This window comes from Eurytemora carolleeae, unplaced genomic scaffold (assembly GCF_000591075.1).
Source record: "Eurytemora carolleeae unplaced genomic scaffold, Eaff_2.0 scaffold1483, whole genome shotgun sequence".
Classification (NCBI taxonomy): domain Eukaryota; kingdom Metazoa; phylum Arthropoda; class Copepoda; order Calanoida; family Temoridae; genus Eurytemora; species Eurytemora carolleeae.
Genome location: NW_019397373.1, coordinates 38,195 through 64,981, shown reverse-complemented (window position 1 = coordinate 64,981; position 26,787 = coordinate 38,195). Strand labels below are relative to the sequence as shown.

Here is a 26,787-nt window from a genome sequence, read left to right as displayed (position 1 = left end):
GAAACCAGTTCTCTCTGGGCGAAATTTGTAAAGAATCAGTGTTCGTTCAGTATCCGAGGAGGATAGAAGCATTGAATTTTGGAAATTTTGATAATTCACATAATAGTTTCCTATGACCAGAATATTTCATTGATTTTTTATGTGAAAGATGGATCCCATGTCAGGATTATTTCCTTTCAGTATAACCTTGGTGTAAACAAACTTTTACAAGATAAAACTAAATTTAAAGAGATTATTGCGTAAAAAATACATGAAGCACTGTTAAAAATGAAAAATTAGGGATGGGTGCGTTCGACTGATTACATTATTTTCCAAACGTTTGTTCAATGGAATCGTTCTTAAAGTAGAAAATATCGTTATTTCAAGTTCATATTTTATATTTTTATTCAGCTTCAAGGCATGAGATATTAAAAATAAGCAATAACAATTTACTATGCTGTTTGGACCCGTCTAACCAGGAAAGGTTGTTTGAGTGGTTGGCCTTAGGTTACTTAACGATATTGAATGTAATTTGATACGCACATCTAATTTATTTTATTAAGATTGTTCAAATAATATTATATCGTTGGTTTTTTTGCCTTCATTTTTAAAAGCAATATTTTTTCATTTCCCTTAAGGATCCAAGTTGTTCGTCCATTGTTCGGGTTTATTTCTGAACAACACCATTGTTCACGAAAAATTTAGTTCTTTCTAAAAAAATGTTGTTCGTTAAAAAAAATACCCATCTCTAATGAAATAGTTTTTTGGTTTATGAGGAGAGTACAAGATTTTTAAATATAAAATTATAAAAAAATTAAATAAAATTTTTTCTTAAAAGAATGTTGCTATTGGCTAGCAGTAACAAAACTAACTACATTGAATTCAATTGAATAAAATTGAATTATAAATTGAATTATAAATTGAATTAAATTGAATTAAATTGAATTATAAATTGAATTATAAATTGAATTAAATTGAATTAAATTGAATTAAACTAAATTAAACTGAATTAAATTTAAATCTAATTATCCTTTCGCAAGTCCAAATTACAAAAATCGAAACTGTTTTTTTGTTTCAGATTGGTCTGTAATGAATCAGGTTGAGCAGCATGAGCAACGTCTAGATGAACTAGAGAAAGAAGTTGATCAGCTACTCCTAGAGTTTAACAACCTGGTCTCAAGGAACCGAACTTAATGAATTAGAGCTATAACATTGCTGAACCACCTATACTTCCGGTTCAAATTTGAACCACCGGTCCAAAGTTAAATTACTGAAGGATTTGAATCGGCGGTACACTCCTGTATGCCGAACCATTAGCGCCTGATCCAACCAGGGTTCAGTCATGTGTTTGGTGTCTATTTTGAACCAATAGAAATAGTATGGCGTCAACATCTATCTTTCTATCTGTCTCATTATCCAATTAGAGTTATGAATCCTTCAACCGGCGCTATCAGTAAATGGAAATATTTACTTCTACTGAAAGGTAGGTAGTTTAAATTCATTAAAGATGGTCCCAGGACTGAAAATACACTTGGAGCAAAGACGACTAAAATCACAGAGGACGATTTTCAGCTGCAGAAGTTAAGGTAAGAATAATTGCAAACGAAATTCAATGGATTGATCCGGGTCAACCTTTTCGGTCCCAGTTTGTACTGTCAACCTAATTTTAGAAGTAATTTCTAGAGATAATAATCACAAAATTCCCCCAGTCCTGCCATTTCCAAAATGTGGTCTGCATTTTTTGTGTTTTCAATATTTCTCGAGATATGTGAACAATTTCGTTTGAAATCTGAACCAAACTCTTTATATCTCCGGTAATATTGAAAGCACAAAAAACGCAGACCACTTTTTGGAAATGCCAGGGCTTGGAGAATTATGTGATAATTGTTTCAAGAACCATACATGTTAAAGTAGACAGAAGAATAAATGTCAAAAATAAATTCAAATCAAAGACGAATTTCAAGTCGTCTTGCTTGTTTCATGTTTCGTGGGACAACCTGTAGATTGAATTTACCTTTACTAAAGGGACAGATTTGCGTGACTAAAAGTAATATACTTAAGTCTTTTTTATGTTGTTACAAAATCAACAGTTTTACTAGAAACTTATAAATTCAGTAAAATGGGTTTGTTAACAGTTAACACTACACAATTGCTGTGTATCATGCGCATATTACATATTTAAAGTGATATGAGTATAAAAGTCGTCTTCATATTCAAGTTTTCTGGTTTTCTCAGCTTTAAAACTTCTGGTAAAGTGAAATGGGTCTCTGGACACTGTGTTTTATTGGAATATTAAAAATCATAACTTGTGTCTAACAGTCGTCTTCGTTTTCCAGAGTTTTATAAATTAGGTACAAAATCATTAGTGTATTTCTAAATCAATGGGATGCAATGAAGACGACGAGTAGTCCCAAACTCTATGATTTTTGCATGTGGTCTCTTATCTTTCTTATTACAAGACTATCACAGGCTATATATCGCCTTTTATGCTTGCATTACTAAGTTATCATATTATTATCTAGCTTAAGGGCCTGGCTTTGCCCCTTGGATTTTTTTTTATTTTAAAAATTCGATTTTTTTAGCCTATTACAACTCACGGCCACCCATGAGTGTCCACAAAAAATTTCAGCCGTTTGGCCGGCTTTACGCAACATATATATATAAATATATATATATACATATATACTAATGTCATGTTTAATTATATAGAAAAACATTAATTTATTTAGGCAAGAAAATGCGAAGCTGAAATATTGACTGAATATTGTACAACGAGCCTACAAAACAGAAACTAGTAAGACGGAGGTTTAAATAAACAGTTTATTTTCTTAACAAATTGCTTCGAGCGGGGAGTTTGAATTTGATATAGTTTAATTTTAAATGTCGTCATAGTTTGTATCTTACATAAATTATTTTGTTTTAGAAGAAAGCCATTAAATCCTACAATCTTCGTGGATATCTGGAAAACAAGATGGTTGGAAAAAATATGAAGAATAATAAAGTTGAAACTGGAAAAAACGAAGAAACAACTGATAAAAGAATCGAAGAAACAACTGATAAAAGAATCGAAGAAAGGTTGACGAATGAAGACGATATTTGTAAGAATGGAAAACAAGAAACAGTAGAAAATGTCTCTGTTCAAATTGTGAAAGGAAAAATTGAGAATGGTCTTCTTGACAACTCAGGATGCTTTCTCTGCGGAATTAAAGCAGGTGAAGAAAAACATAGAACAGTTTTTGATTTTATTCAAAAGTTTTTTTTTTCTTACAAAATGATGAGTAATTGTTTTAAAACTTTATCATGCAAGTTTGTCACGGTTTTAAAACTTTATCATGCAAGTTTGTCACGGTTTGAAAACTTTATCATGCAAGTTTGTCACGGTTTGAAAACTTTATCATGCAAGTTTGTCACGGTTTGAAAGTATTATACTGGCCTTTTTCAATCTCTGTTTCTATATACTGTTCTAAAGCTTGTTGTACATTCTTGAATATCAAAGATTTATTAAATAGATTAAAGCTTTGTAAGTTTGAAAGGAAGTTTTATGAGATCATTATGCATTCATAGTCTAACCAATGCGAAGAGACATTTCTAATTTGTAGTTTAGATTCGATCAGAGTTTTCGAGAATGGTCTTTGTATATATTGATAAATTGAACACAATGATAGAACATCTTCTTGCAAAGTAATGTCAGAATTATTTTCATGAAAACTATTTTTCTAGAAACTTCCTGTCCTCGGTGTGGTGTAGAAGCATGTTCAATTCACCTTTCTCAGCATAATGTATGATATATTTTAATGCAGTGGTCCCCTAAACACGTACTAAATATTCATTATATATTTCAAATAAAAAAAAAATTGCGGATTTTTTATATTTAGACCTGATTGGTTCAGCCGTTTTTACGTGTATTGGACACAAACAGACAAACAAGCAAACTATAAACATGTTACCTACAAAGGATGAGTCTTTAATGATCACCAAAATTCTATGATTGTTAAAACAAATTCGAAATATAAGGAAGACGATTTTTCCGACTCAAATGCCGACGTTAATTCTCTAAATGTGTGTGTACACAGGAAGCAAGCACACCACATGTGTCAAATCCCCGCTCACCTTAGCTCCCGCTCCACCCGGCAGTCAGCCACATACACTCAAGACATCCACAACTCCACCCTGGCTCCTTTGTGATGATGATTCAGATACAGAACTAAGTGCAGAAGACACTGCTTACACCTAGCTTCCGCGCTCCACAATGTTCCAGAGATCCGGGCGGATATCAGACGTCCTTCCATTATCCTGTATACAGGATAAGTCCGCAATCTCTTTCCCTGAGACTAAGCCTGATTGTAAGTAAGCCTGCCAAATCCTGCCGTCAAGATTGATGATCTGCACCACCATCATGAAGCTCTACAAACTCTTTCCAACCGATATTCGTCTATAGTTTCTTTATTAATTTCTATACCAGCCAATTTAAGCCCCACTCGGGAAAATATTTCATAACCTTTTGTTTTTATAAATAAAGATTAGAAATACCGTTAGATCTCTTTTATTTTATCATATTGACTTTTAAAGTCAACAATGATATATAACAATTGGAAGGAATTGATTTTGGTATTTTGAACTAAAATAGTCTTTAAATGTGTTGTGTTGATACCAAAAGAAACAAGTTTCCGGCTGCAAGGAACCACAACTGTGTCTTAAGGGCTACATAAATGCTGCACTGTCATCTCTGAATGAAGTCTTTTCCTTTGAGGGTAACCCTGTATATTTAAATATCCAAATCCAGTATTCTGACAGGGTGTACAAGAAGGAGACGAGGTCGTCTGTCTACCCTTCAGGGTAGTCTGGAGAGAGAATGTTGGTCGGTGCGTTCTAGCAACCAGGGATATTCAACCATTAGAGGTATTGACACACTGATCCCTATGGCTGGGCACATTTAAACTTGTTTCAAGTGTTTAGGGTCAGTCAGAATCATAGGAAAGACTAAATTTTCTGGAATGTCTTCATTCTTGGTTTTTCATGGTCTTTCTTAAAGGGAGTGTTCACGAAAAATGAAAGGGGGTATAGACTTACGGCGATAAATAATCGATTTTGATCGCTACTAATCTCAAATTCCATCTGTTTCGTCTATAAGGAGAAAATTGTTAAAAACGACGTATACCGAAGAACTTAGTGTCCATAAAAATTGAGAAAGTTGCAACATACAATAAGGATCGTAGAAAAATCAATTTAATATCAAACAAATCATTGAAATATTAAAATCTTTCGACATCGATTATTTTTCGAGGCATTCGAATATAGTTAATTTTTCATAATATTTGTTTTTGCCTACTATTTCGGCGTTTTAAGTGCATAACAAATAAAACTATTATGAAATATTAAATTTATAGAAATACGTCGAAAACTAATCGATGACTGTAGGTTGTAATATCTGAATGATTTGTTTGAAATTAAATGGATTTTTTTACGATCACATAAATTATACGCATATTAACTTAATTATAATTTTTTTAAATTTGCTAATATATTAAAATTCATCCAAATGTTCTTTTATAATTTCCATTCTTTCGTTTCATGAACGGTTATTCGGAATTTTCGCTCTTTTACTCTGAAATTTTTTTTAAACAATTTGTATCATTTCAGTTAATTCTGCAAGACAAACCAGTGGTATTAGGACCTAACTATGAAACAGAAGCTGTCTGTGTCAATTGCTTAGGTAAATAAAAATGGGCACATTCGGCTTTTTTCATTTTATTTGTTCATTGTTTGTGAATGACCCATTTTGTTCCTTTTTTCATTCGTTCAAAATTATTTTTTATTTTTCATCAATAAAATCGCTCAATTAGTAAATTTTTTCGTTTAGTAAAATTATTTGTTTAGAAGTAAACTCATTCAAACCATCTAGAAGTCGTTCATAAACAATCAAGATTGTTTGAATGATTTTAAATCGCTCATTTTTTCATTTGTTTTTTAAAAAACGTACGTTTTTTCTGTTTGACACAATCATCAATGAAAATGTTCAAACGATGCCCGATCTTTACCTGTGTAAATAGACAATTTCAAAATGATTTTCAATATTTCAGGAAGAGTTGATGGCACCTGTATATGTGAGCACTGTAATCTACTGTTCTGTGGTGAGACCTGTAAAAAATCCTATGAAACCAGTTTACAAGATAACAGCAGCGCTACAACCGGCGTCCTGCATGCCACAGAGTGTGCAGCTTTCTCACAGATGGAGAAAAAGTTCTGTGTGGAAAATGTTGCTCCTGGTACAGTAGCTTATGAATATGGGAGTATAACTGTACTTAGGCTCCTCTCCCTCAGGTAAAACCCTTCTTACTTTGTTGAAATGGTTCATTCTCTTGTATCCACCCCCAAAGAGGAGTTTTAAACGTCGAATTTGCGCTTAAACTCAGGATTTACAGATCTTTAAAAAGTTTTATTTGTCTCAAATGAATCCGAAAGAAGCTTTCAACAGCACTGCATACTCATTACTCAGTTCAACTACCTTAAATACTTACCCCGCTAAATATATACAACCCATACTCTCTTCTTTTCAGCTCTGTTTTCATTGCTCAATTCCCATGAAATCCTTTCCAATCATTTATATATTATTCAGCAAATTATATTTATAATATATTACTCAAGTTTTCTAATCAGTATATCTTTGAAACCTGATCGTGTAAACCTTTGATGTTTCAAACATCAAACAGTATTCATAGTTTGAAATATCAAAGGTCTACACCATTGGATGGCAAGGATATTGGAATTAGGAGATCAGAGTTTGTGGCAAAATTTTAGATCCCTCATCCGACCATTTTGAATTAAGTATCTTGGATGATATCTCTTATAGGTTATAGGAACAGATTTTACTGATCTAACCTATTTACAGAGATTCGGCTCCTGCTGAATGGGCTAGGTTACAGGTCCTCATGGACCATGATGAAGAGCGAAGGAAAGAGGAGGTTTACTGGAACATGTTTCAGGTTAAAACTTTGCTGGAGCAAATAAATCTCCTGCAGTGCTAACAACCTTTTTTAACTATGAACTCCAATTTACCACTTTAAAATGTCCTTGAAAATCAAATATTACTGTCTGTTAAAGTAACTATAGTGTGGTTTTACATTACACCTTGAACCGAATTGAAAGAATTTGAGCCAGTTTGCTAAACTAATTAACATCTGTTCAACTCTTGAATCACTAATTCAAAGACAATGATACGTGATTCAGAACTGAACTGGATGGTAAGTAATTCTGTGACCTCACAAAGTTGATCAAATATGATCGCTGGTGTTATATTTAAATTTGTGGACTTAAAAATTTTTTCATTACATGGATAATTAACATTTTATTACATATCAAATAAAAGAAACTGATAATCTGAGACTAAATTTAATAAATTTGAGTGATTTCTTAACTAACCATTGTAAGTTCAAATTGTACACATTGATTTAAATCCTCATGAAACTTTATCATAGAATCAGTATTTGAACTGGCCGCGGTAGCTTGCTTCAATTCATTATATTCCACTGGGAATCTAAAAAATGTAGAAGATTATTCTAGCTAATCAACAGGGTGTCCCAATAAACATGGGAATCGAGAGACGACATGAAAGTCGTCTTTGATTTCTGATATTTAAAGAATGGCAAAGAAAGTATGAAAACGAGGCTGTACGTCTTATGGGCTTTTCAAAAAGTGGTCTACCTTTCTTGTGTCTAAAATACTGACAAAAATTTGAGAAATTAAGACAATTTTGATTTATTTAATAAATTGAAATTTGTACATTTTGCATAATCCCCATCAAGTTTGAAGATTCAAAAATGGTAGACAATATTTTGAAAATCTTAAGATCAGGTGTTTTCGATATAAGATGTTTAAACTGGAATACTGCAAAAATTGTGTTGATGAAAAAATGTCTTTTAATTCCCATGTTTTTTGGGACACCCTGTACTATGATAGAAAGTGTTTAAATTCTAGTCCTCAAGGATATCTTTGATCAGTAGTGTTGTCTTTTGCTATATTTAAAATTTCAAATTAAAGGGGTATAATGTGCATGTTTAAATAGGTTTTTAGATGAAAGATGTATACGGATTAAAACAAATGATTATCTAAATGCTAGAAAATTCAATTGGGAGACATCTAATTTTTTTTAACTGTCATCTCCAGCATTTAAAAGTAAAAATGATAACGAACTTTTACTTTTCAATATTTCTCTGATTTTAATATATTTTCCAGGTCAATATCGTTGATTTTCTCCGTAAACGGTGTAAACAAGCTGATAAGTATTCAGGTGAAATGGTTTAACTATTAGTATCTCTGATAAGTATTCAGGTGAAATGGTTTAACTATTATTATCTCTGATGTTTTAATCATGTTCTTCCGCACTTATACTTTCAGAAGAAGAAATCCACTGGGCAATAGGAATACTCCGTACAAATGCGGCAAATGTAGAACGTCCGTACATGGCTCGGCAGGGTACCTCAGGTTTGTTCTACGCAATTTCACACGATACGCTTAAATACTTCCCCCGGCCCCGCCCTTCCATATTTTCATTACAAATATTTTATCTGCAATTTAGAACCATTATGTTAATGTCAAAATATTTTTCGATAGTCTAAACTAGCTTAAAGAACAGTTTGCGCGGACAATGTTTTTTTGAAAACATTAAAAAAATTGTAATTTTTTGTACCTCTAGGCAAGGCGATCTACCCAACCTTCTCCTTCTTCTCTCATTCGTGTATTTGCAATGCAAGGTAAGTCTGTGATGGCCCTAATGAATTTAAAATGACCCTCCATTCAAAAAAAATAAAGTTTCACAACTGTATTCCCTGATCTACAACAGTATATACTTGAAACCTTAACGTGATCAAAATGTGGAAAAGTACTATTTGTTCTGTGACACAAGATGCAATAAACAGTTGTATAACAACACACGCATACTTAATTAGATAAATATTATAAGGGTGCCATTGTGAATCAACATATGGCATGCAACACAAACATTCAAATACAAATTTATGTTTATAGATATATTATTCGACCTGATGATACAATGGATTTACGAGCCCAAGTCCCAATAAGGTAAAAAATAAAAATAAATTATTTTTTATTTTTTATTCTTTATTTTTTGTCAGACAAGGAGAGGAGATAACTATCCAGTATATTTCATTTCTTTTCGGAAATGTGAGAAGAAGGACGGACATTAAGGTAATAAATATGATTACTGTTGGTTGTTTGAAAAATTTCTAAATCTGCTGGTTGTTTGAATACAATTTATAGAATTGTTGATTGTTAAATAATTTCTAGAACTTTTTGCTGTTTGATTTATTTCTAGAACAGTCGGCTGTTTGAATAATTTCTAGAACAGTCGGCTGTTTACATTATTTCTAGAACAGTGGCTGTTTACAAAATTTCTAGAATTTTTTTTTATATAATTTCTAGAACTGTTGGCTGTTTGAATGCCAATGTGTGAGATGTCAAGATGTAACTGAACTGGGAACCTTTGTTAGGAAAATTCATGTTTTAATCATCAAAAATAATCTTTTATCAGATAAAAAATAATAATCGAAATATTCGCCTTAAGTCTGCAACTAGTTTTATCTTTGTAACCTAATATCATAGAACTTTGTTATTCAAAATTATGCAGTATGCAGCTGCTATAACAGCTGCATGTATACATTAGTTAGTTTAAAGGAATAAAGTCTTTGCAACAAACTCTAATTTTCTAATCCCTATATCTGTGCAACCTAGTAGTGTAGACCTTTTGTATTTCAAACTTAGATTATTTTATCCAACAGAATTCATAGGTTGAAATATCTGAAGTTTACGATCGACTTTGGGTTGTAAAGAAATAGGGATCAGAAAATCAGAGTTTGTGGCAAATACTCAATTCCCTTAACGGATTAAACTACTAGATTTCAAAGATATAGGGATTACAAAAATGAGGCCAGAAATCATTTTTTTGCAAAATAAATAAATGATATAATACATGTAACATAGTGCTTTGCTGTGTCCTAAATGTGAAGGGTCTGTTCTCCCAAAATCCAGGTAAAAAACCCCTTTAATTATCACTGTATTAATATTGCTCAACACATTATAACCACCGTTTGCATTTTTTTTTAGATAATAACTGATTTAAAATGTTATTTTCCAGGATAAAAAATATTAAAAGTAAGGAAAAATCGTCAGTTCCAGGGAAACTTTGTCATGTTTTTCAAATCAATCCTTGGGGGTCATTTATAGGTTTGATACTAACGTTTTTACGGTGTTACTTTATTTAATTAATTATAATTATAATTATTTTAAAAAACGATAATTTTAATATGCAATGCTTATTATGATCAAAATTAAATCATCAAATCTTGTTATTTTTAGTTTTAAATTCTCCAAGATGTGTTCTAAAGTTAAGAAAAAGATTTTAGAAGAGTGGGGGTACTAATTTTCTGCAGTGTATTGTCTTTGGGCGGAAAAGTAAACACAAGACGGATGTCACAGCCTGACATGGAATCCATTTTCACAAAAATAATCTATAAAATATTCTGGTCATAGAAAACTATTATGTGAATTTTCAAAATTATCAAAATTAACTACTTTTATCCTCCTCGGATACACAGATGCATATATTCTTGTTTACAAATTCCGCCCAGAGAGAACTGGTTTCAATATGTACGCAGAGTATACGCGACCGCAATTAACTTTCCTTGCAGTTGTACCTTTGGTGGGACACTGACCAAATACCAAACTTTCTTTTTTTTAATTATCGCCCTTGTGTTCTTGCCATACTGTATTCTGTACAGTGCACATCCCTATAAATCTGTAAATTCAAAATATCTCGTAATCTTTAGTTCTTTGGATGAATCAGAATGGGAGTGCATTAAGTGCAAGAATATTATACCTGACTCAGAAGCAATACAAATCTTTTCAAAACTGGAGAAAACGGTAAACACTGCAGGGTTTATCACATAGGATAAGGCTGTAAAGACGATATTTAACTGTTCAAATCTGACAATACCAAGTTTAAAGATTGAGTCTTTTTCCTTGAATGTGATCTTTAGGAAGAAAGAAGTTTAAAGTTGCTACATAACGTAGCTGACAGTCTCATCCTTTGGGGTCACCCTCAAGGAAATGTAAAAAAGAAATTAATTGTGTTTCATTAAACACTTTAAACTGATTATTTTGATATATATATCTTATAGATTTTAATTTTGTATTTCAATCTTTGAATTTTATTTCATATATTTCGTAATATTAGAAGTAAACATCAACAGGTTGCAAAGATAAAGTGGTTAGACTACTTGCTTTACTTCTCACTTTTTTGCTTACTTTCTTGATAATATTTGATAAATGTGGTAATTCTAGATGTTTGATACTTTTGATACTGATGTTGCTAAATACGAAGCATTACTAGAAGAATACAGGAAGATACTGCATCCAAACCATTTTCAGGTAATAAATCATAATAACAATAGTAATAATAATGATAACAATAATACTAATAAGAATAATAATAATAATAATAATATTAATATCAATAATAATACTAAAAACTCGTTATTTCCTTTTTTCTTGTTCTAAAATTTGGAAAAATTATTTCATCACTTGGATATTTGATGATTATGATCGATGTTCAAATTAAACATGACTGATTATCGAAATAATATGATCTAAGACAAAAAAAAATAAAATCAGAATTTTGCCTCATATTAAAAAATCACAAATTACAAAAAAAGGAGAAAAATATTTAACTTAGCAACATGCTAAATATAAATTTGCCATTACCTGTCAGTTACTCGGAAAAGGGGGATGATGGGAGACCTCCTTTTTATAAAGAAGTTAAGGAGGGAGGCTGCCTCCCCCCCCCACCNCGATTGCTCGGTTGAGTTTTAAGACTAAACTCCTATACATCAAATATACACTTCACGATTGCTCGGTTGAGTTTTAAGACTAAACTCCTATACATCAAATATACACTTCACGATTGCTCGGTTGAGTTTTAAGACTAAACTCCTATACATCAAATATACACTTCACGATTGCTCGGTTGAGTTTTAAGACTAAACTCCTATACATAAAATATACACTTCACGATTGCTCGGTTGAGTTTTAAGACTAAACTCCTATACATCAAGTAACGATTGCTCAATTGTAATTTTTCTAATCCATAGGAAAAAAGTAAAATATTAAATTTTTAAGGACGTTTTTTGATCCGAAGCATTTATTGATGTTTTTTTTCAATTTGCAAAATTGCAATGCAATTTTTTAAACCATATCAAAGCAGTAGATAGAATTTCCTCAATTACGTTTTAGATTGTCATTGAATTATCAATCATATTGACACGCCATGTAACTATAATAATCAAGTTTCTATAGTGTTAACTCCGTAACCAATGTGTTAGATTGTGAGACATAAGAACTACTAAAACATAAAGTTTAAACATAAAGTTGGAGTTTCCAACGTACTTTATCTACCGGTGATATGGTAGATTTAACGGTCTAAGAACCTATGCAGGCGCACACAGTGTAGGACCCAGCTGATCTATACCTCCCATGCAGTAACTATACTCAAAAGAAAGCATTGAATGAGCACCAAAAAACTCAAAAACCTCGTGTATGGTTCTTTAATGTAAGTTCCGCTCGTTACAGACACCCTTCCCAATCATAATGTAATTCGAGATTTTTTGTACATAACAATAAAAAAGAAACAATATAAAATTTCAAATAATTTTTAAGGAGGAGCTGAGCTTTCGCCACAGAAAAAATTTTCTAATCCCTAAATCATTATTGCAACCTGAAAGTGAAAAATCTTAGATATTTTCAACATATCATATGAAATATTAAAGGTCTTCAACATAGTGGCAAAAATTCTAGTATTAGGAAATCAGTTTGTGGCAAGAACTTAATAACTTTAATTCTTTTCCTTTTCTTGTGTGTATACTGCTGTATACGTAATTTAATAATACAGCTTGGAGATCTTTTGTGATGTAGGACACTCTTTCTTATTTAAACCAAATATTACCGAAACATAACAATTAAAAAAAACGTTCACGATCATCTCTATGTGATATCTTACATATTTAAAGAGCTTCTTACAAATAGTCTTGCCCGAAAAAAATATGCATATTCTATGAGTGATAAAAAAGGTTGTTGAAAATGTTATCTGTTTTACATTCAGAAACCCATTTATCTAGTGCTTTCAAGATAGAAGGGGTGGATAAATTCTTTCAAATGACTAACTGCAGTAGGCTTGGAAGAAAATTAAAATGTATGTTTTTAGGCAAGAATAAAAAAATATAGAGGGTAAAAATGAGGACGGTATGGCAAAAAATCACAAGGACATTTTTTCTCGTGTAAAGAAGATATTTTTTACAACATGTTCTCCAACTTGAAGGTTTACACTTACTGCACTTAAATTTGATAATTCAGTCAGTAGTATACAAAAGGAAAAATGTAGAAATACAAACATTACTGTTAACATGAAACTAAAAAACATAGAACACAAAAAAGTTGAACTATAAAGTGTACATTTAAAAATTATAAACATACATTCACACAAGAAATACACAAACCGAAACTGGCATTATCGTTGAGAAAGTTTAAAAATTACAAGATAAAGAAAGTGATTCTTCTTCAGAAAGAAAAATCAGAAGTAAAAATTAGTAAAACTATTTACCATGCTAATAAGAAAGATATTTTTACACTTTTAGTCACAACATTTACACTTAAAAAGTTTCTAGTTTACACAACACATTATTTGTACTTTATAACTTCAGTGAGATATACTCCATGCTTCGTAATTCTTGAAAATGCAGACGATGTTGAAAAAATTGTAGTACAATATTTTCTATTACTTCATTGCAGTTTTTCACATTTTATAAATGATTTAGGTGTCAACTACAGTGCAGTGTTCACTGTACAGAGTACACCGTAGTAGACGTATTATACAATGCTCTGCAAGATAACAGTACGGTATGTACACTCAGATGAAGTGGACTTCCAGAGGAGGTTTGATCATCGTCTCTAGATTTATTTCCAAATCTAAAACAAAATAAATTTAAAATCATATTCAAGTAAGGTGTAGGACTAGTTTAAAACACACAAACTATAAAACTCAGGGGTTCATCTACAGATTTTGTGACATCTTATCATTAGTCATTATTGTCTGTTAGCTATAGCTGCTGACCAACTGGCTGGGCTTAATTGGCTGATTTTTTAGGAACCCCATTGGTATCCTGGGGGTTAAACAGGCTAAAAAATTCGATTTTTTTTCAAAGATCGATTTTTTGTTCAAAATTAATTCCAAGGGCACGACGGTCACTTAAGCTAGTATGTACTATTTGTGGTTGATTTTTGTGCTTTTTTTTGGTGTACAATGTTCATCCAGAGTAATCCTAGAGAAACTTCCGGGCAAATATAACCACAGATCTAGTTCTACCTATCAGCTGATTAACCATAGATCTAGTTCAAGATGCTTCTATTATAATATATTTATATATCAGCTGATAAACCTGGATCTAGTTCTAGAAGTTGCTACTGAAATCTATCTACAGATCAGCTGATTAAATAAATTATCCAAATCTACCTTTTAACTAATTAACCATGAGCCTGGTCGTCTTCTACGAAGTCGTAAGCCTCCTCCCTAGTAACACAATCCACATGGGAAACTTTGTTCCTGAACTTCACTCCGTAGAACTTGTTTGCGTGCTCAAGCAACTCAGGTCTAAACAGAGAAATTAATTTAAAATAAACATATTTTTTATAAATTATTGAACAATATTCAATATTAGTTCAATTCATTCTTTTGAATTCAGGGGCGGATACAGGATTTAAGTGAGGGGGGGGGGGTGCAAAGGTCCTGCCGCTCCCCCCCTGTATCCAACCCCCCCTTTTGATCATATACATGTTTATTGCTGATCTTTGTAACCATATTACAATGTTTCCTTGGTATTTCCAGCCATACCGATTAGACTCGTTTTCCTTTAGTCTTCACTCAACACATTCTACATCAATAACTACCTTCGTCTGCTAGTTCATGAATCATGTCTGTGACAAACCTGAAGGTTGTTGTAATGAACTGAGCTATATGTGATAGTTCATGAATCATGTCTGCAACTAACCTGAAGGTGGTTGTAATGAACTGAGCTCCGTCTGCTAGTTCATGAATCATGTCTGCAACTAACATGAAGGTATTTGAAATGAATTAAGCTCCGTCTGCTAATAGTTCATGAATCAAGTCTTCAACTAGACCTGAAGGTGGTCATAATGAACTAAGATATATCTGCTAGTTCATGAATCATGTCTAAAACTCACTTGAAGGTTGTTGTAATGAACTGAGCTATATATGCTAGTTCATGAATCATGTCTGCAACTAACCTGAAGGTGGTTGTAATGAACTGAGCTCCGTCTGCTAGTTCATGAATCATGTCTGCGACTGCCTTCCTGTGCATAGCATCTAATGCCTGATCTATCTCGTCAAACAGGTAGAAAGGGGCAGGGTCACATTTCTGTAAATAAAAACGATCTTTACATATTTATCGAAATAATATATCGATCTTACACCCCCGCCCCCTTTTCAACATAAAAATAATCTTTTATCGCTTTAAAATGTAAATTGTACAAAAATACTAAATAGCATACATAAGTGCAATTAGCAGTTTTGAATAGTAATATGTATTTCTATACATATTAAATGCTACATCAAATTCATTATTAAAACATTAAGTTTCTGTTTCTCAAAATATGGCAGGGATATTTCTCTGTGTCCAAATACATTGTTAACTGCTAAAATAACTAAAAACCACCTGACTAGCTTCATCATTTTTTTTTGATTTTCCTCCTAATTAAAGTACTTAACCTGAATTAGTTTGTACCTGGATTGCAAAAATCAGCGCCATGGCTACCAAGGATTTCTGTCCTCCGGACAGTTGATTCATCTCCCTCATCTCGTTGTTCTTCCCAGTGAAGCTGACACTACAGGATACTCCAGTAGCATTCTCCAGCTTGTGTGCCTGATCAACCTCGTCGTCCTACATCATACACATGGTTACAAACACAATTCAAATAAAAGTTAAAATACTACCATTCGGGAGATTTCTTAAAGAAAATTAACCAAGAAACTTAACCAAGAGACCAATCTACAGGAAACCAACCTTCACCAACCTTTAGGAAACTAAACTAGAGTAAACTAACCTTCAGAAAACCAACCTACAGGAAACCGACCTTCAGGAAACTAACCTATAGTACCTAGAGGAAACCAACCTATTGGAAGTTAACCTACATGACCTAGGGGAACCCAACTAAAAAGAAACTAGCCTACAATAACCTAGAGTAAACCAACATATAGAAGAAAAAAAATGAACAACTGAGTCACTTCACAAACTTTTCAACTACACAAATACACAACAGATCTAGCACTTTCATATATTACACAATAGAAATGTGAAGTTGTTCACTGTACAGTGTACAGCAGTAAAACTATACAAAAGTACAATTTGATACACACATTGTAAATTATAATACTAGACTGGGGTTACTTACATCTTCATCCTGGTTATCTGTCTTAATACTGAGAGTTCCTCTACCAGTTGGACACAGTTTCTCGAAAACATCTTGGAAATATTTGGACACCTAAATAGTATTTTGATTAGTTAGACTATTTTATGTACTAATAAATGGAGGAAGTTGAAGTGGTTGCTTTATCTTTCCAAATTTATATTTGAATTTTATTGATAGTTATTCTTACTTGTTTGAATGTGAAGAGGATGGCCTCGAATTTCCTTTGTTCCAAGACCTCCATGAGATCGTGGATTTTCTGGTTTCCTCTGTCCAGCTCCTCCTTCCTCTTCATCAGCTTCTCCTTTTGCTCAGAGAAGGAAACATATTGATCCAACGCCTTCTTGTTCACATGAGAATACTTCTTCAGTTCCTGGTTACTCTTCTCCAGCTGTTTGAACAGCTGCTTCTGAGACATGTTCTTGTACTTGTCGAAAGCGTCGGAGGGAAGGGATCCCAATTCGCGGATTTTCTTTGTACATTCTTCGATCTTTTGCTGGAGAACTGTCTGCTTACTGGCCATCTTCTCCAACTCCTTGCTATCCTCCTCAATCTTATCCTGGATCTCACGCTCACGCAATCTAAGAAATACACTTTTAGATGGAGTCTGTATAAAAATGTAAATCGATAGCGAAGACAATTTAGATGGCTTTCATCTCAGGAATATCAGGAAATAGATCTGAAAGCCCTCCCCTGAGTTGGAGAACCTAGACCGACATCGGGTGAGCGCTCTCAAACGAATTTAGGGTGGGATGGTTCCCAGTGGAAATCTAGTCTAAGGATTTTGTAAATTGCAACTTAACTATTTATAATAAAGTACCCGACCAAACATTTTATTAGAAATCTTAGATCCATCAATTGAAATAATTACAACATAGTGACATTTTTTAAAGTGATAAAAAAGAACAACGTATAAAAATCTGCTTTCTTGATACAAAAAAACTCTACCTGCTGGCCTCTAACTCTGCCTGGGCCTTCTTCCTCTTCTTGGTGATATCAACGAGGTTCCTGTCCAGAGTCTTCATAGAGGCCTGGGTCACGGACAACCTCTCCTCCAGGCTCTAATCAAACATTTGTTATCCATTTCATTACCAGATACTTAATTAACTATTCCACTTTTCTTTTGTTCATTGTTGATTTATTTCATTTTTACATGATTGACTTTTTGATCCCTTTGTATCATACTGTCATCATTTTCTCATAGTTCAACATTTCCTCGATATACATTTCACTAATACATCATTTTACAATCAAATCATTTAACATTTTCCGCATCATTTCATCAATTAACATTAATCAGTGAATTCACAACCGTATTCTTCCTATGTTTTGCACAAATAATGAAATCCAATAATCGCCGGGGTTAGTCCTGACCCCAGGCAATCTCACCCTTCAGCGTTTCCCTTTTCGATACGCATATCAATCACGCCTGGGGTCGTCTGTTTAGTCCGCCTCGGGATTGTTTTATCAATGATCGCTGAATGTAATGGATGTAATTGTAAGCGTACCCGGATTCCGGAAACACAAGTTATCCCCAAGTTGACATTCTCGACCCAGCTTTACTTGTTACCAAAAGTCCAGAATAATATGCTTAATATTCCAAGTATATCCCCCCAAAAGTCCAGTATAATATGCTTAATATTCCAAGTATATCCCCCCAAAAGTCCAGTATAATATGCTTAATATTCCAAGTATATCCCCCCAAAAGTCCAGTATAATATGCTTAATATTCCAAGTATATCCCCCCAAAAGTCCAGTATAATATGATTAATATTCCAAGTATATCCCCCCAAAAATTCAAAATATTTTGTAAATATCTTCCAAACCTTGAGATCGTTAATAGAGTTCTCTAGCTGCTGATGCCTGTCTTCTACAGATATCTCCTGGAGAGCCTGAACCAACTCATCCTTTCTCCTAACCAGGTTGTTGGTCAGCAGGTTCTCTAAACATATCAGGTATTAATTAGCACCCGGATCAGCTCCCAACCTTCCTGGATCCAACCCTGATCCATTCGTTAATGATATAGATGACTGTACAGAAAACATTGATATTTTATTGAAGTTTGCAGACGATACTAAATTGGGACATAATGCAAGTACTGCAGAAGAATTTTTTCTTACTGGTTTTTAAGGGGTGCACCTCAACCGTTGTACACAAAAAAAAATTGATTCAAACTTAATGCAAACCTGATGCAAACCTGATCCAAACCTGATTTAAACGTGATTCAAACGTTATCCAACCCGAATCTAGATACGGAGCCAAACCTAATTCTAACAACCTGATCCCAAAATGATATAAAAAAAACATATCAAACCGTGATCCAACCCTGATCTTAACTATATCTGATATAGATCCTAACCTAATTCAAACCCAATACAATACTTTACAAGCCTAATCCAAACATTTTCCTAATAATGTTATACCTAGTTTATTCTTCTGTGCTTCTAGACGCATTCTCTCCGCGAATGCTTTCTTGTTTTCTTGTTTCAGTCTCCGGATATCATCATTGAGCTGGTCAACCTCGTGCTGGTCTTTAGAGGACAATGTCGCCAGCAGATCCTGATCAAAATATCAATTGAAAGAAATGTTGTTGTAATTAAAAAAGATTCAGAAATTTAAAAATATTTTATTTTTAAAGTTAAAACTATAGGTAACTTATTCATTCTTGAGGTACCGTTACCGAGCTTTCAAGAACTATCTTTCTTAAATTCAATCCCTCCAAAAATTTCTTATCTTTTGTGCTAAAATGGCCTAAGGAGAAAAATAAGCAATTCAAAAAATTGTCTCGTATAAAAATGTGGAGATTTGCTTTAATCGTTTCAAGTTATTACTGAGCATTGGATTTTTAGTCCAGATCTTCTTCATTTCCTTAGAACAATTAAAGTGGAGTTTCCAGAGCCACGTTTTAAAACACATTAATGTTAAAACCTCCCACCTGGTTTAACTCATTCTCTAAACCCTCCTTAGTTGTCTGCATGGCCTCCAAGGAGGACTTGAGCTGGTTCAAGGACCTCTCCTTGGGTTGATGGTTCCTCTCTATAAGACTGAGTTCCTCCTTCATGAGACGGATATCCGTCTTCACCTTGTCGAACACGTCCTTCGCCTTGCTGTTCTTGGTCTCAGTCTTCTGCATCTCAGCTACGGCCTAAGACATATATCGTTTAAAGGGACTGTTAACGTAACTTAAAATTGTCTTTAAACTAACTTTAATCCTCTATCTGAGTATGAATGTGAGTAAATAAATAGTCGATTATTTAGCTTGGCAAGGTGTTATATTCTCACAATTTTTTTCATAATCTCTGATGCATAAATCTGTATAAGAAGAGATTTCGAAAAATGCTTAAACTCAGAATTGCTTCTGGGAAAGTTGGCAGCTTAAGTCTTCCTCCCCCTGCGCGTCCTAGAAATTATCTCTGGATGATACGGTAGACCTACTCATACCACATCATTCAACAGAACTAATCAGCATTTAACTTTTTAAATCACAGAAGGTTTTTTCGAAAAAGAAAAATTTTATTTTCTAATTTTAGATTTAAACTTCGGGCTCTTCCATCTTGAAGTTTGCTCTTTGTATTTTATTAAATATATTCCAGCTTTTATAACAGAGACATCTCATTCATCCCTGATTAGACAAATCATACATAATAAAGTTTAGCAAGATCAGTTAATTTTGTCTGATGCTACCTTATTAATCTCAGATTCTAGTTTAAGATCAGTTTATGTTGTCTCACCTTATTAATCTCAGATTCTAGTTTAAGATCAGTTTATGTTGTCTAACATTATTAATCTCAGATTCTAGTTTAAGATCAGTTTATGTTGTCTCATCTCATTAATCTCAGATTCTAGTTTAATATCAGTTTATGTTGTCTCATCTTATTAATCTCAGACTCTAGTTTAAGATCAGTTTATGTTGTCTCATCTTATTAATCTCAGATTCTAGTTTAAGATCAGTTTATGTTGTCTCACCTTATTAATCTCAGATTCTAGTTTAAGATCAGTTTATGTTGTCTCACCTTATTAATCTCAGATTCTAGTTTAAGATCAGTTTATGTTGTCTCATCTTATTAATCTCAGATTCTAGTTTAAGATCAGTTTATGTTGTCTCACCTTATTAATCTCAGACTCTAGTTTGGCAAGATCATCTCTAAGTTTCCTCATCTCTTCCTCTTGTTCTTTTATCTCTTCGTTCTTCTCACTTCTAATCTTCTGAATCTCAAGACGAGACCTTGAAACATACAGGGTGTCTCAAAAAACGTGACGGTAGCCAATAGGCCAATAATGAACATTTGGGACATTTTTCAGATCTAACAAGAAATTTTTAAGTTTTGGAATTTCTCTTATTGATTTCTTAATTTCATACAAATAAAAAATAAATGACCTTAAACAAAAATAATTATTCTGCTTACCTGGATTTGTTGAAGTATCCTCCTGTTAGAGACCCTTTACTAGAGACCTGATCTCCGTCAAGTGTGACGCAGTCCAACCCTGTTGTACGTGCAAGCTGCGTAGCTACTTCCAGGTTACGGCAGATTAAAGTACGACCGAAGATGTACCTGACCCAAACAAATAATTAAGACTGATTCTACTAGTCGAGACAAATATTCATCTTAATCATCATCGTAAATAGTTGAGGGGAAATTCGGCCGCCATTAAATTGATAAAAAAGTTCTTCATTAAAATTTTCAGCGACGTAATTTAAAGGGACTGTCAACGTTACTTCAAAGGTTATATGCGCGACTTACAATTGTACCCTTTAATATTTTTCTGAGATGAAAAAAGTAGTTTGGTGAGATCCTATCAAATCAAATCAAATCACAGGGGTAGGGATGACATTGGACTCCAGAAGTGGACGAGATGTTCAAGTCCCTTCCATGTCCTGGTTTTTCAGTCTAGACTTCTTTTTAATATAACAGTGATATAACAATAGATTTCATTTTCATATTCTAATTTGACAAAAAAAAAAAAAAAATTCTAGTGCCTTTAATGTGGTCATTAGAGGTCTCATTTAGGCCTGATCTGTTCAATCATTTTGGCATTTATTGGATCCTAACAACCAAAAATACGACCTAAGTGTTTTTATATATCTAAAAGGAGAAAATGCCACAGATGGAGCAACATGTAAAAGTTAAAATCAAAGCATAGTAATTAAATATTTCAAATCCACCGCTTAAATCTCCACTCCCGGAATATCATCAAATAAAGATATTAACTATACCTGAGTGCTCTGTCATACTTCTCAACGTACTCCAGCTTGCTCACCATAGCAATGGCATCCTTGGTGTTAGGGTAGTCGATGTTTCTTACATTCAGACGATTCAATGGCATAAAGGTAACCTCCCCTGAAATCGAATAAATATTGTATCTATTCTATATACAAGCTTAATTGGGAATGGGTACCTATTGTCCTTTTGTGTCATAATGCAACCTTTTGTATCTTATTGTATCTTATTGTATCCTATTGTATCCTATTGTATCCTATTGTATCCTATTGCATCCTTTTGTATCCTATTGTATCCTATTCTATCCTATTGTATCCTATTGTATCCTATTGTATCCTATTGTATCCTATTGTATCCTATTGTATCGTATTGCATCCTATTGCATCCTATTGTATCCTATTGTATCCTTTTGTATCCTATTGTATCCTTTTGTATCCTTTTGTATCCTTTTGTATCCTTTTGTATCCTTTTGTATCCTTTTGTATCCTTTTGTATCCTTTTGTATCCTTGTGTATCCTTGTGTATCCTATAGAATCCTATTGAATCCGTTTGTGCCCTAGTGTGTCCTATTGGGTACTATTGTTTCCTATTGTATCTTATTGAATCCTATTCTATCCTTTTGTATCCTATTGTATCCTATTGTATCCTATTGTATCCTATTGTATCCTATTGTATCCTATTGTATCCTATTGTATCTTATTGTATACTTTTACCTGGTAGTTTAAGTTTATTCATCTCCTTGAGAATATATGTTCCAACTCTGTCAGATTCAACAATATGATGAAACAGACGATTTCCAGCTGTCACCTGAAAATAAAAGTGCAGTCAGTATAGAACAAGGAAGTAAGAAATATATAATTATAGTATATGAGAGAGACATTCTTACGGATCCAGAGAACCCAGAGTTTACAAAACATGAAAGGAAAGGATAGACGTGGGAGAAAAAACAGAGGAACAAAAAAATGGAAAGTAAATTTGTTTCAAAAAATGCCTGAAGTTCCATTTTTTCTTTAAAGGGAGTGACCGGCTATGTAAGGTAGTTGAACTGAGTATGCAGTGTTGTGGAAAACTTCTTTCGGATTCATTTGAGCCATATCAAACTTTTTAAAGATGTGTAAATCCCGAGTTTGAGCACAAATTCGACGTTCAAAACTCCTACTTTGGGGGTGGATACGTTTTCAGAATTAGTTTTTTAAAATTATTTTTGGGATTTAAAATGCGAGTTTCCTATGATTCAAATCAAAAAATATTTTTATCATTTTGACCTTTTGTCGTTTGACCCTTTGTCGTACTTTTGACCCTTTGTCGTTTGACCCTTTGTCGTTTGACCCTGTGTCGTTTGACCCTTTGTCGTTTGACCCTTTGTCGGTAAATCATCTTGAGTAATACAAATAATAGAAAGACTTCAAAAACAAACAGGAAAAAGGTTCACTGATATGTCGTTTAATTTGTATTCATGAGCTTTTGCCCACATCCCATAAAAAAATGTTTTAGAAACAGAAATTCAGAAATGCGCGAGTCACTTTATATAGATAGGGCACAAAATTGAAAATGAATGAAATTCAAAGGAAAGATGATGATATCTCTTGCATTCTTGATTAGACAAAACTTTTAGAGTACCATGGTGAATCACACATACAACTCAACATAACGAGAGTAACTATATACTAAATCCAGTTACTTTCAACTAACCTCTACTGCAGTATAGATACTCTGTTCACATTCAAAGTTCTCAATCACAAGTCCGTAGTAGGACTCCGAGATCTGCTTGTACTGTCCTCCACGATCCCTATATCAGGAAAAATTAAGAATTTATGATTAAACCAAGTTCTTCTGATCTTAAATAAGTTTTTTGTCATAAAACTTAAAGTGGTTTACCAAAAATAAATTCAGAAAAAATCTTAAAAAAACTTACTTGAACATATCCAACACTTTTCTCACCGAGTCCCTGCCATTGAGAATAGGTTTCCCCGCCATGGACCTGAGGGTCTGGTCCGCCTTTGACAACTCTTCCTTGAGGGAGGAGAGGGACTGCTGCAGGTTCATCTCCTTCCTGCACAGATCATTCCTCTCCCCCTGCAGTTTGTCCTTCTTCTTCTTGAGCTCGTAGAAACCCTTGTTCTGATCGTCAATAGAGGTTCGATGGGAATCCTGCTCACCTAAGTCATTCAAACAATAAATATTTTCTTTCCTTACAGGGACTGTGGTTTAATCTAAGAGACCTTTCCTTTCAAGAGGGACAAGTTATCCTTGTTGTAGTTTAAATCGGATCTATATTTTTCAAGAGAACCCACAACGGACAATATTCAATTCTCAAAGAGGCAAATAAGGATATCTCATTTATTCTTGAACAAGGTTTAAAGGGTGCCGTTGTGAATCAGACACTCTATAAATGGAGGGTTACTAGAAATTACGTATTCTGTGTCTTAACATCTAAACTTGAACAATTTAAATTCACACTACAACCAGCCCCCCCCCCCCCCCCCCCCCCCCGCCTTGTCCTGATATCAGTTTTTCCAGTTCCCTTATGTATTATGTACCTCCAAGTTCATCAATTTTAGTTTCCAGTTCATTTTTCTTCTTGCTGTCTCTTTTCAGATCTTCTCCCAATCTTTCAATCTGCTCCGTCTTATCTTTAATCTGTTTGTTAAGAGATTTCAACTCCTTCTGAATCCATTCATCACGCTGAGCCTTACTGGTGAACTGGCTTCCTCGACCCTGCTTAGCGTAGAGTTCCTTTCTCTTCTGCTCTTTCAAGCTCAACTCCCTCGTGTACTCATCCTCCTTCTTCCTCATCTCATCATAGGCAGGCTTGATGTTCTCCAGCTCCCTCTCTTTCTCCTTGATAGTCACCTTGAGCTTGTTGAGCTCCTGTTCTGCTCGCTCCTTGGAGCTGGAGTCTCCTGCAACCTCGTCCCTTAAATCCTTGAGGGTAAACTCCAGCTTCGTTTTCTCCTTGGTCTGTGCCTGGAGATCTTGCTGCAAGGTATCCTTTTCCTCCTTAGCTCCCGCCTCCTTAGACTTCAGGTCCTTCACCTCCTTGTTTGCATTCTTTGCCTTGTCCACAGCCTCCTGAAGGGCGTTCCTCAACTTCTCCGCCTCCTCCCCTGAGTTTTTACGCTTGTTATCCATGTCGGACAACTTTTTTCTAGCATCCTGTAGATCCCTGAACAGTTTATCAAGTATAAATAAAAATAAGATTTCATTTATTTGAATTTAAATATGTTTAAGACTAACGCAGACTAGATTTACACAGTTTAATAAATAAAATGTTTGGTTAAACCAATTCGTTTTATTGTATTACTCAACACATATGAAAATGTACAATGCAACTATGTAACAGTGAATATACAAAAACATATTTATGAGAGCATACTATGACAATGTATAATACAATTTTGTGTAAAGTACATGTGAGTGTGACAGTAAACAGTAAAAAACCATGTGACAAAATATATTATAAGGTAAAACCAAATGACAAAATACACTACTATCTGAAGTGCCTGGCTTTGTCCGTGGAATTTTAGAAACGTTTGAGAAAAAAGTTTTAAGAAAATCATTACATACATAGCGTACCATATCATATTAGAGTATCTCCAAGCTTAAACGTCAAATAAACACATATTTACTAAAAAAAACTGGCATTTTTTTAAAGACAATTTTTATTTTAGCCTTATTAAATTTTTCAAAATGATTCATTCTTCTTAAAATTTCTCATTAGTCCCGAAAATCGTAATTTAGACCCATTGACGATCTTATACCATGTGGGACACCCTGTAGATAGTACAACTCTGTGACAGTGTACAATACAATCATGTGACAGTGTCAATTTCAACCTGAAAAATCTGTGACAGTGTACATTAACTCTTTGTGAGTGTACAGTGTACACTGTTAATCAATCAATTAGAGTTTTAGGGATGTAGAGTTTTTAAATCCACTCCGCTCTGTATGTATAATGTTGTACCTGTCATGTATCTGGTACTCCAGCGCTCTCCTCATCTTGTCATACTTCTGATATTCCTTCAACTCCTCCTTCTCCTCCTCCAAGGTGCTTAGCTTGTCCTCTATCGTTTGCAGGAATTCCTCAATCTTATCTCGTTTACCCTCAGTCTCCTGAAATATTTTGTCATCACTTTGGAACACTATCTGTTATCTACTAAACTAGACTTTTAGTGCGCTTAGCATAACACAAAGGACAACAGGGAGCAATCTCTTCTACCCTTCCTCCTACATACCTCCACAAAACTATTTGAAGCGTAGAAACAAGAACAAGAAGCAAGAAGAAAAAAGAAAATTGGACAGGAAAAATTAGAAGGGAAAACGCTTGATATTATAGATTGGGGCTTGGTAGTACTCTTTTACTCGCGAATTCCGTAATAAATTGTAAGACGAGAGAGATTAGTACATATTTTAGGGTTAGGTTAGGTTTAGACACTTTCTAGGCCGCGAGCTGAAGTAAAGACGGGCTAGGGGGCCGAACGCTGCGGCTACTAGTTCAATTAAATAAAGAAGTTCAGAAAAAAAGCAAGATCCTCTTTAAAAATTTCTTTCTTGTAAAGTGGCGAACTACAAGGATATCAAAAAAAATTCTTTTTTTTTCAAAATTAGCCAAAATATGATTGAAAGATGTAAGAACAAGAAGAAAATGAAGAAAGAAATATAGAAATCTCAAAATATTTTTGACTAATATCATATTTATTTATAACAAAGGGCCTCATTTGTCCTCTTAAGTGACCTGAATAATTAAAAATATTCAAATTTTTAAAAAATCATTAACCGCGTTTGTCGATAAAGAATATTCTAGATTTTTGAGGAATACATGTTCATCACAGAAAGTTCAGTTCACACTGTACACTAGCGTACGTTACAGTTTTACGACAATTAGAACAATATTTTAGAGATATAAAAATGGAGTTCTTTAAATTTCCTCGATGTTCAGCGAAAGGCTGAATAATCTTTGAATGTTAGGGTCACTTGAAATTACGCTTAATTTTCTTAAAAATTCAAGGAATTTTTCTTCACTTATGAACCAAAGGAATGTCCA

At 33.6% G+C, this 26,787-nt stretch overlaps 2 protein-coding genes across 2 annotated transcripts in view; one reads left to right on the top strand and one right to left on the bottom strand.

Annotated features, from left to right (window-relative positions):
* The first annotated feature begins 1,497 nt into the window (after positions 1–1,497).
* LOC111713838 (protein msta) lies at positions 1,498–14,531 on the top strand. Its single transcript, XM_023488791.1, has 18 exons — positions 1,498–1,565; positions 2,709–2,784; positions 2,903–3,191; positions 3,700–3,758; positions 4,774–4,878; positions 5,620–5,692; positions 6,060–6,300; positions 6,869–6,962; positions 8,212–8,266; positions 8,374–8,460; positions 8,672–8,729; positions 9,004–9,057; positions 9,111–9,183; positions 9,418–9,485; positions 9,976–10,023; positions 10,821–10,914; positions 11,335–11,421; positions 14,472–14,531. The coding sequence occupies exons 3-18, from the start codon at positions 2,951–2,953 to the stop codon at positions 14,529–14,531; spliced, it is 1,497 nt and encodes a 498-aa protein (XP_023344559.1). The 5' UTR covers positions 1,498–1,565; positions 2,709–2,784; positions 2,903–2,950.
* LOC111713841 (structural maintenance of chromosomes protein 3-like) overlaps positions 13,480–26,787 on the bottom strand; it is a 16,190-nt gene continuing 2,882 nt past the window's right edge. Inside the window, exons 6-23 of the mRNA XM_023488797.1 lie at positions 25,708–25,856; positions 24,284–24,909; positions 23,659–23,902; positions 23,436–23,532; positions 22,457–22,550; positions 21,740–21,863; positions 20,931–21,077; positions 20,632–20,749; positions 19,460–19,669; positions 18,948–19,083; positions 18,351–18,466; positions 17,473–17,585; positions 16,715–17,105; positions 16,510–16,599; positions 15,843–15,998; positions 15,346–15,476; positions 14,555–14,692; positions 13,480–14,010 (exon numbers count right to left, since the gene is read on the bottom strand). Of these exons, the coding sequence (XP_023344565.1) occupies positions 14,566–14,692; positions 15,346–15,476; positions 15,843–15,998; positions 16,510–16,599; positions 16,715–17,105; positions 17,473–17,585; positions 18,351–18,466; positions 18,948–19,083; positions 19,460–19,669; positions 20,632–20,749; positions 20,931–21,077; positions 21,740–21,863; positions 22,457–22,550; positions 23,436–23,532; positions 23,659–23,902; positions 24,284–24,909; positions 25,708–25,856 (3,069 nt within the window). The 3' untranslated portion in view covers positions 13,480–14,010; positions 14,555–14,565. The remainder of the gene's footprint in view (positions 14,011–14,554; positions 14,693–15,345; positions 15,477–15,842; positions 15,999–16,509; positions 16,600–16,714; positions 17,106–17,472; positions 17,586–18,350; positions 18,467–18,947; positions 19,084–19,459; positions 19,670–20,631; positions 20,750–20,930; positions 21,078–21,739; positions 21,864–22,456; positions 22,551–23,435; positions 23,533–23,658; positions 23,903–24,283; positions 24,910–25,707; positions 25,857–26,787) is intronic.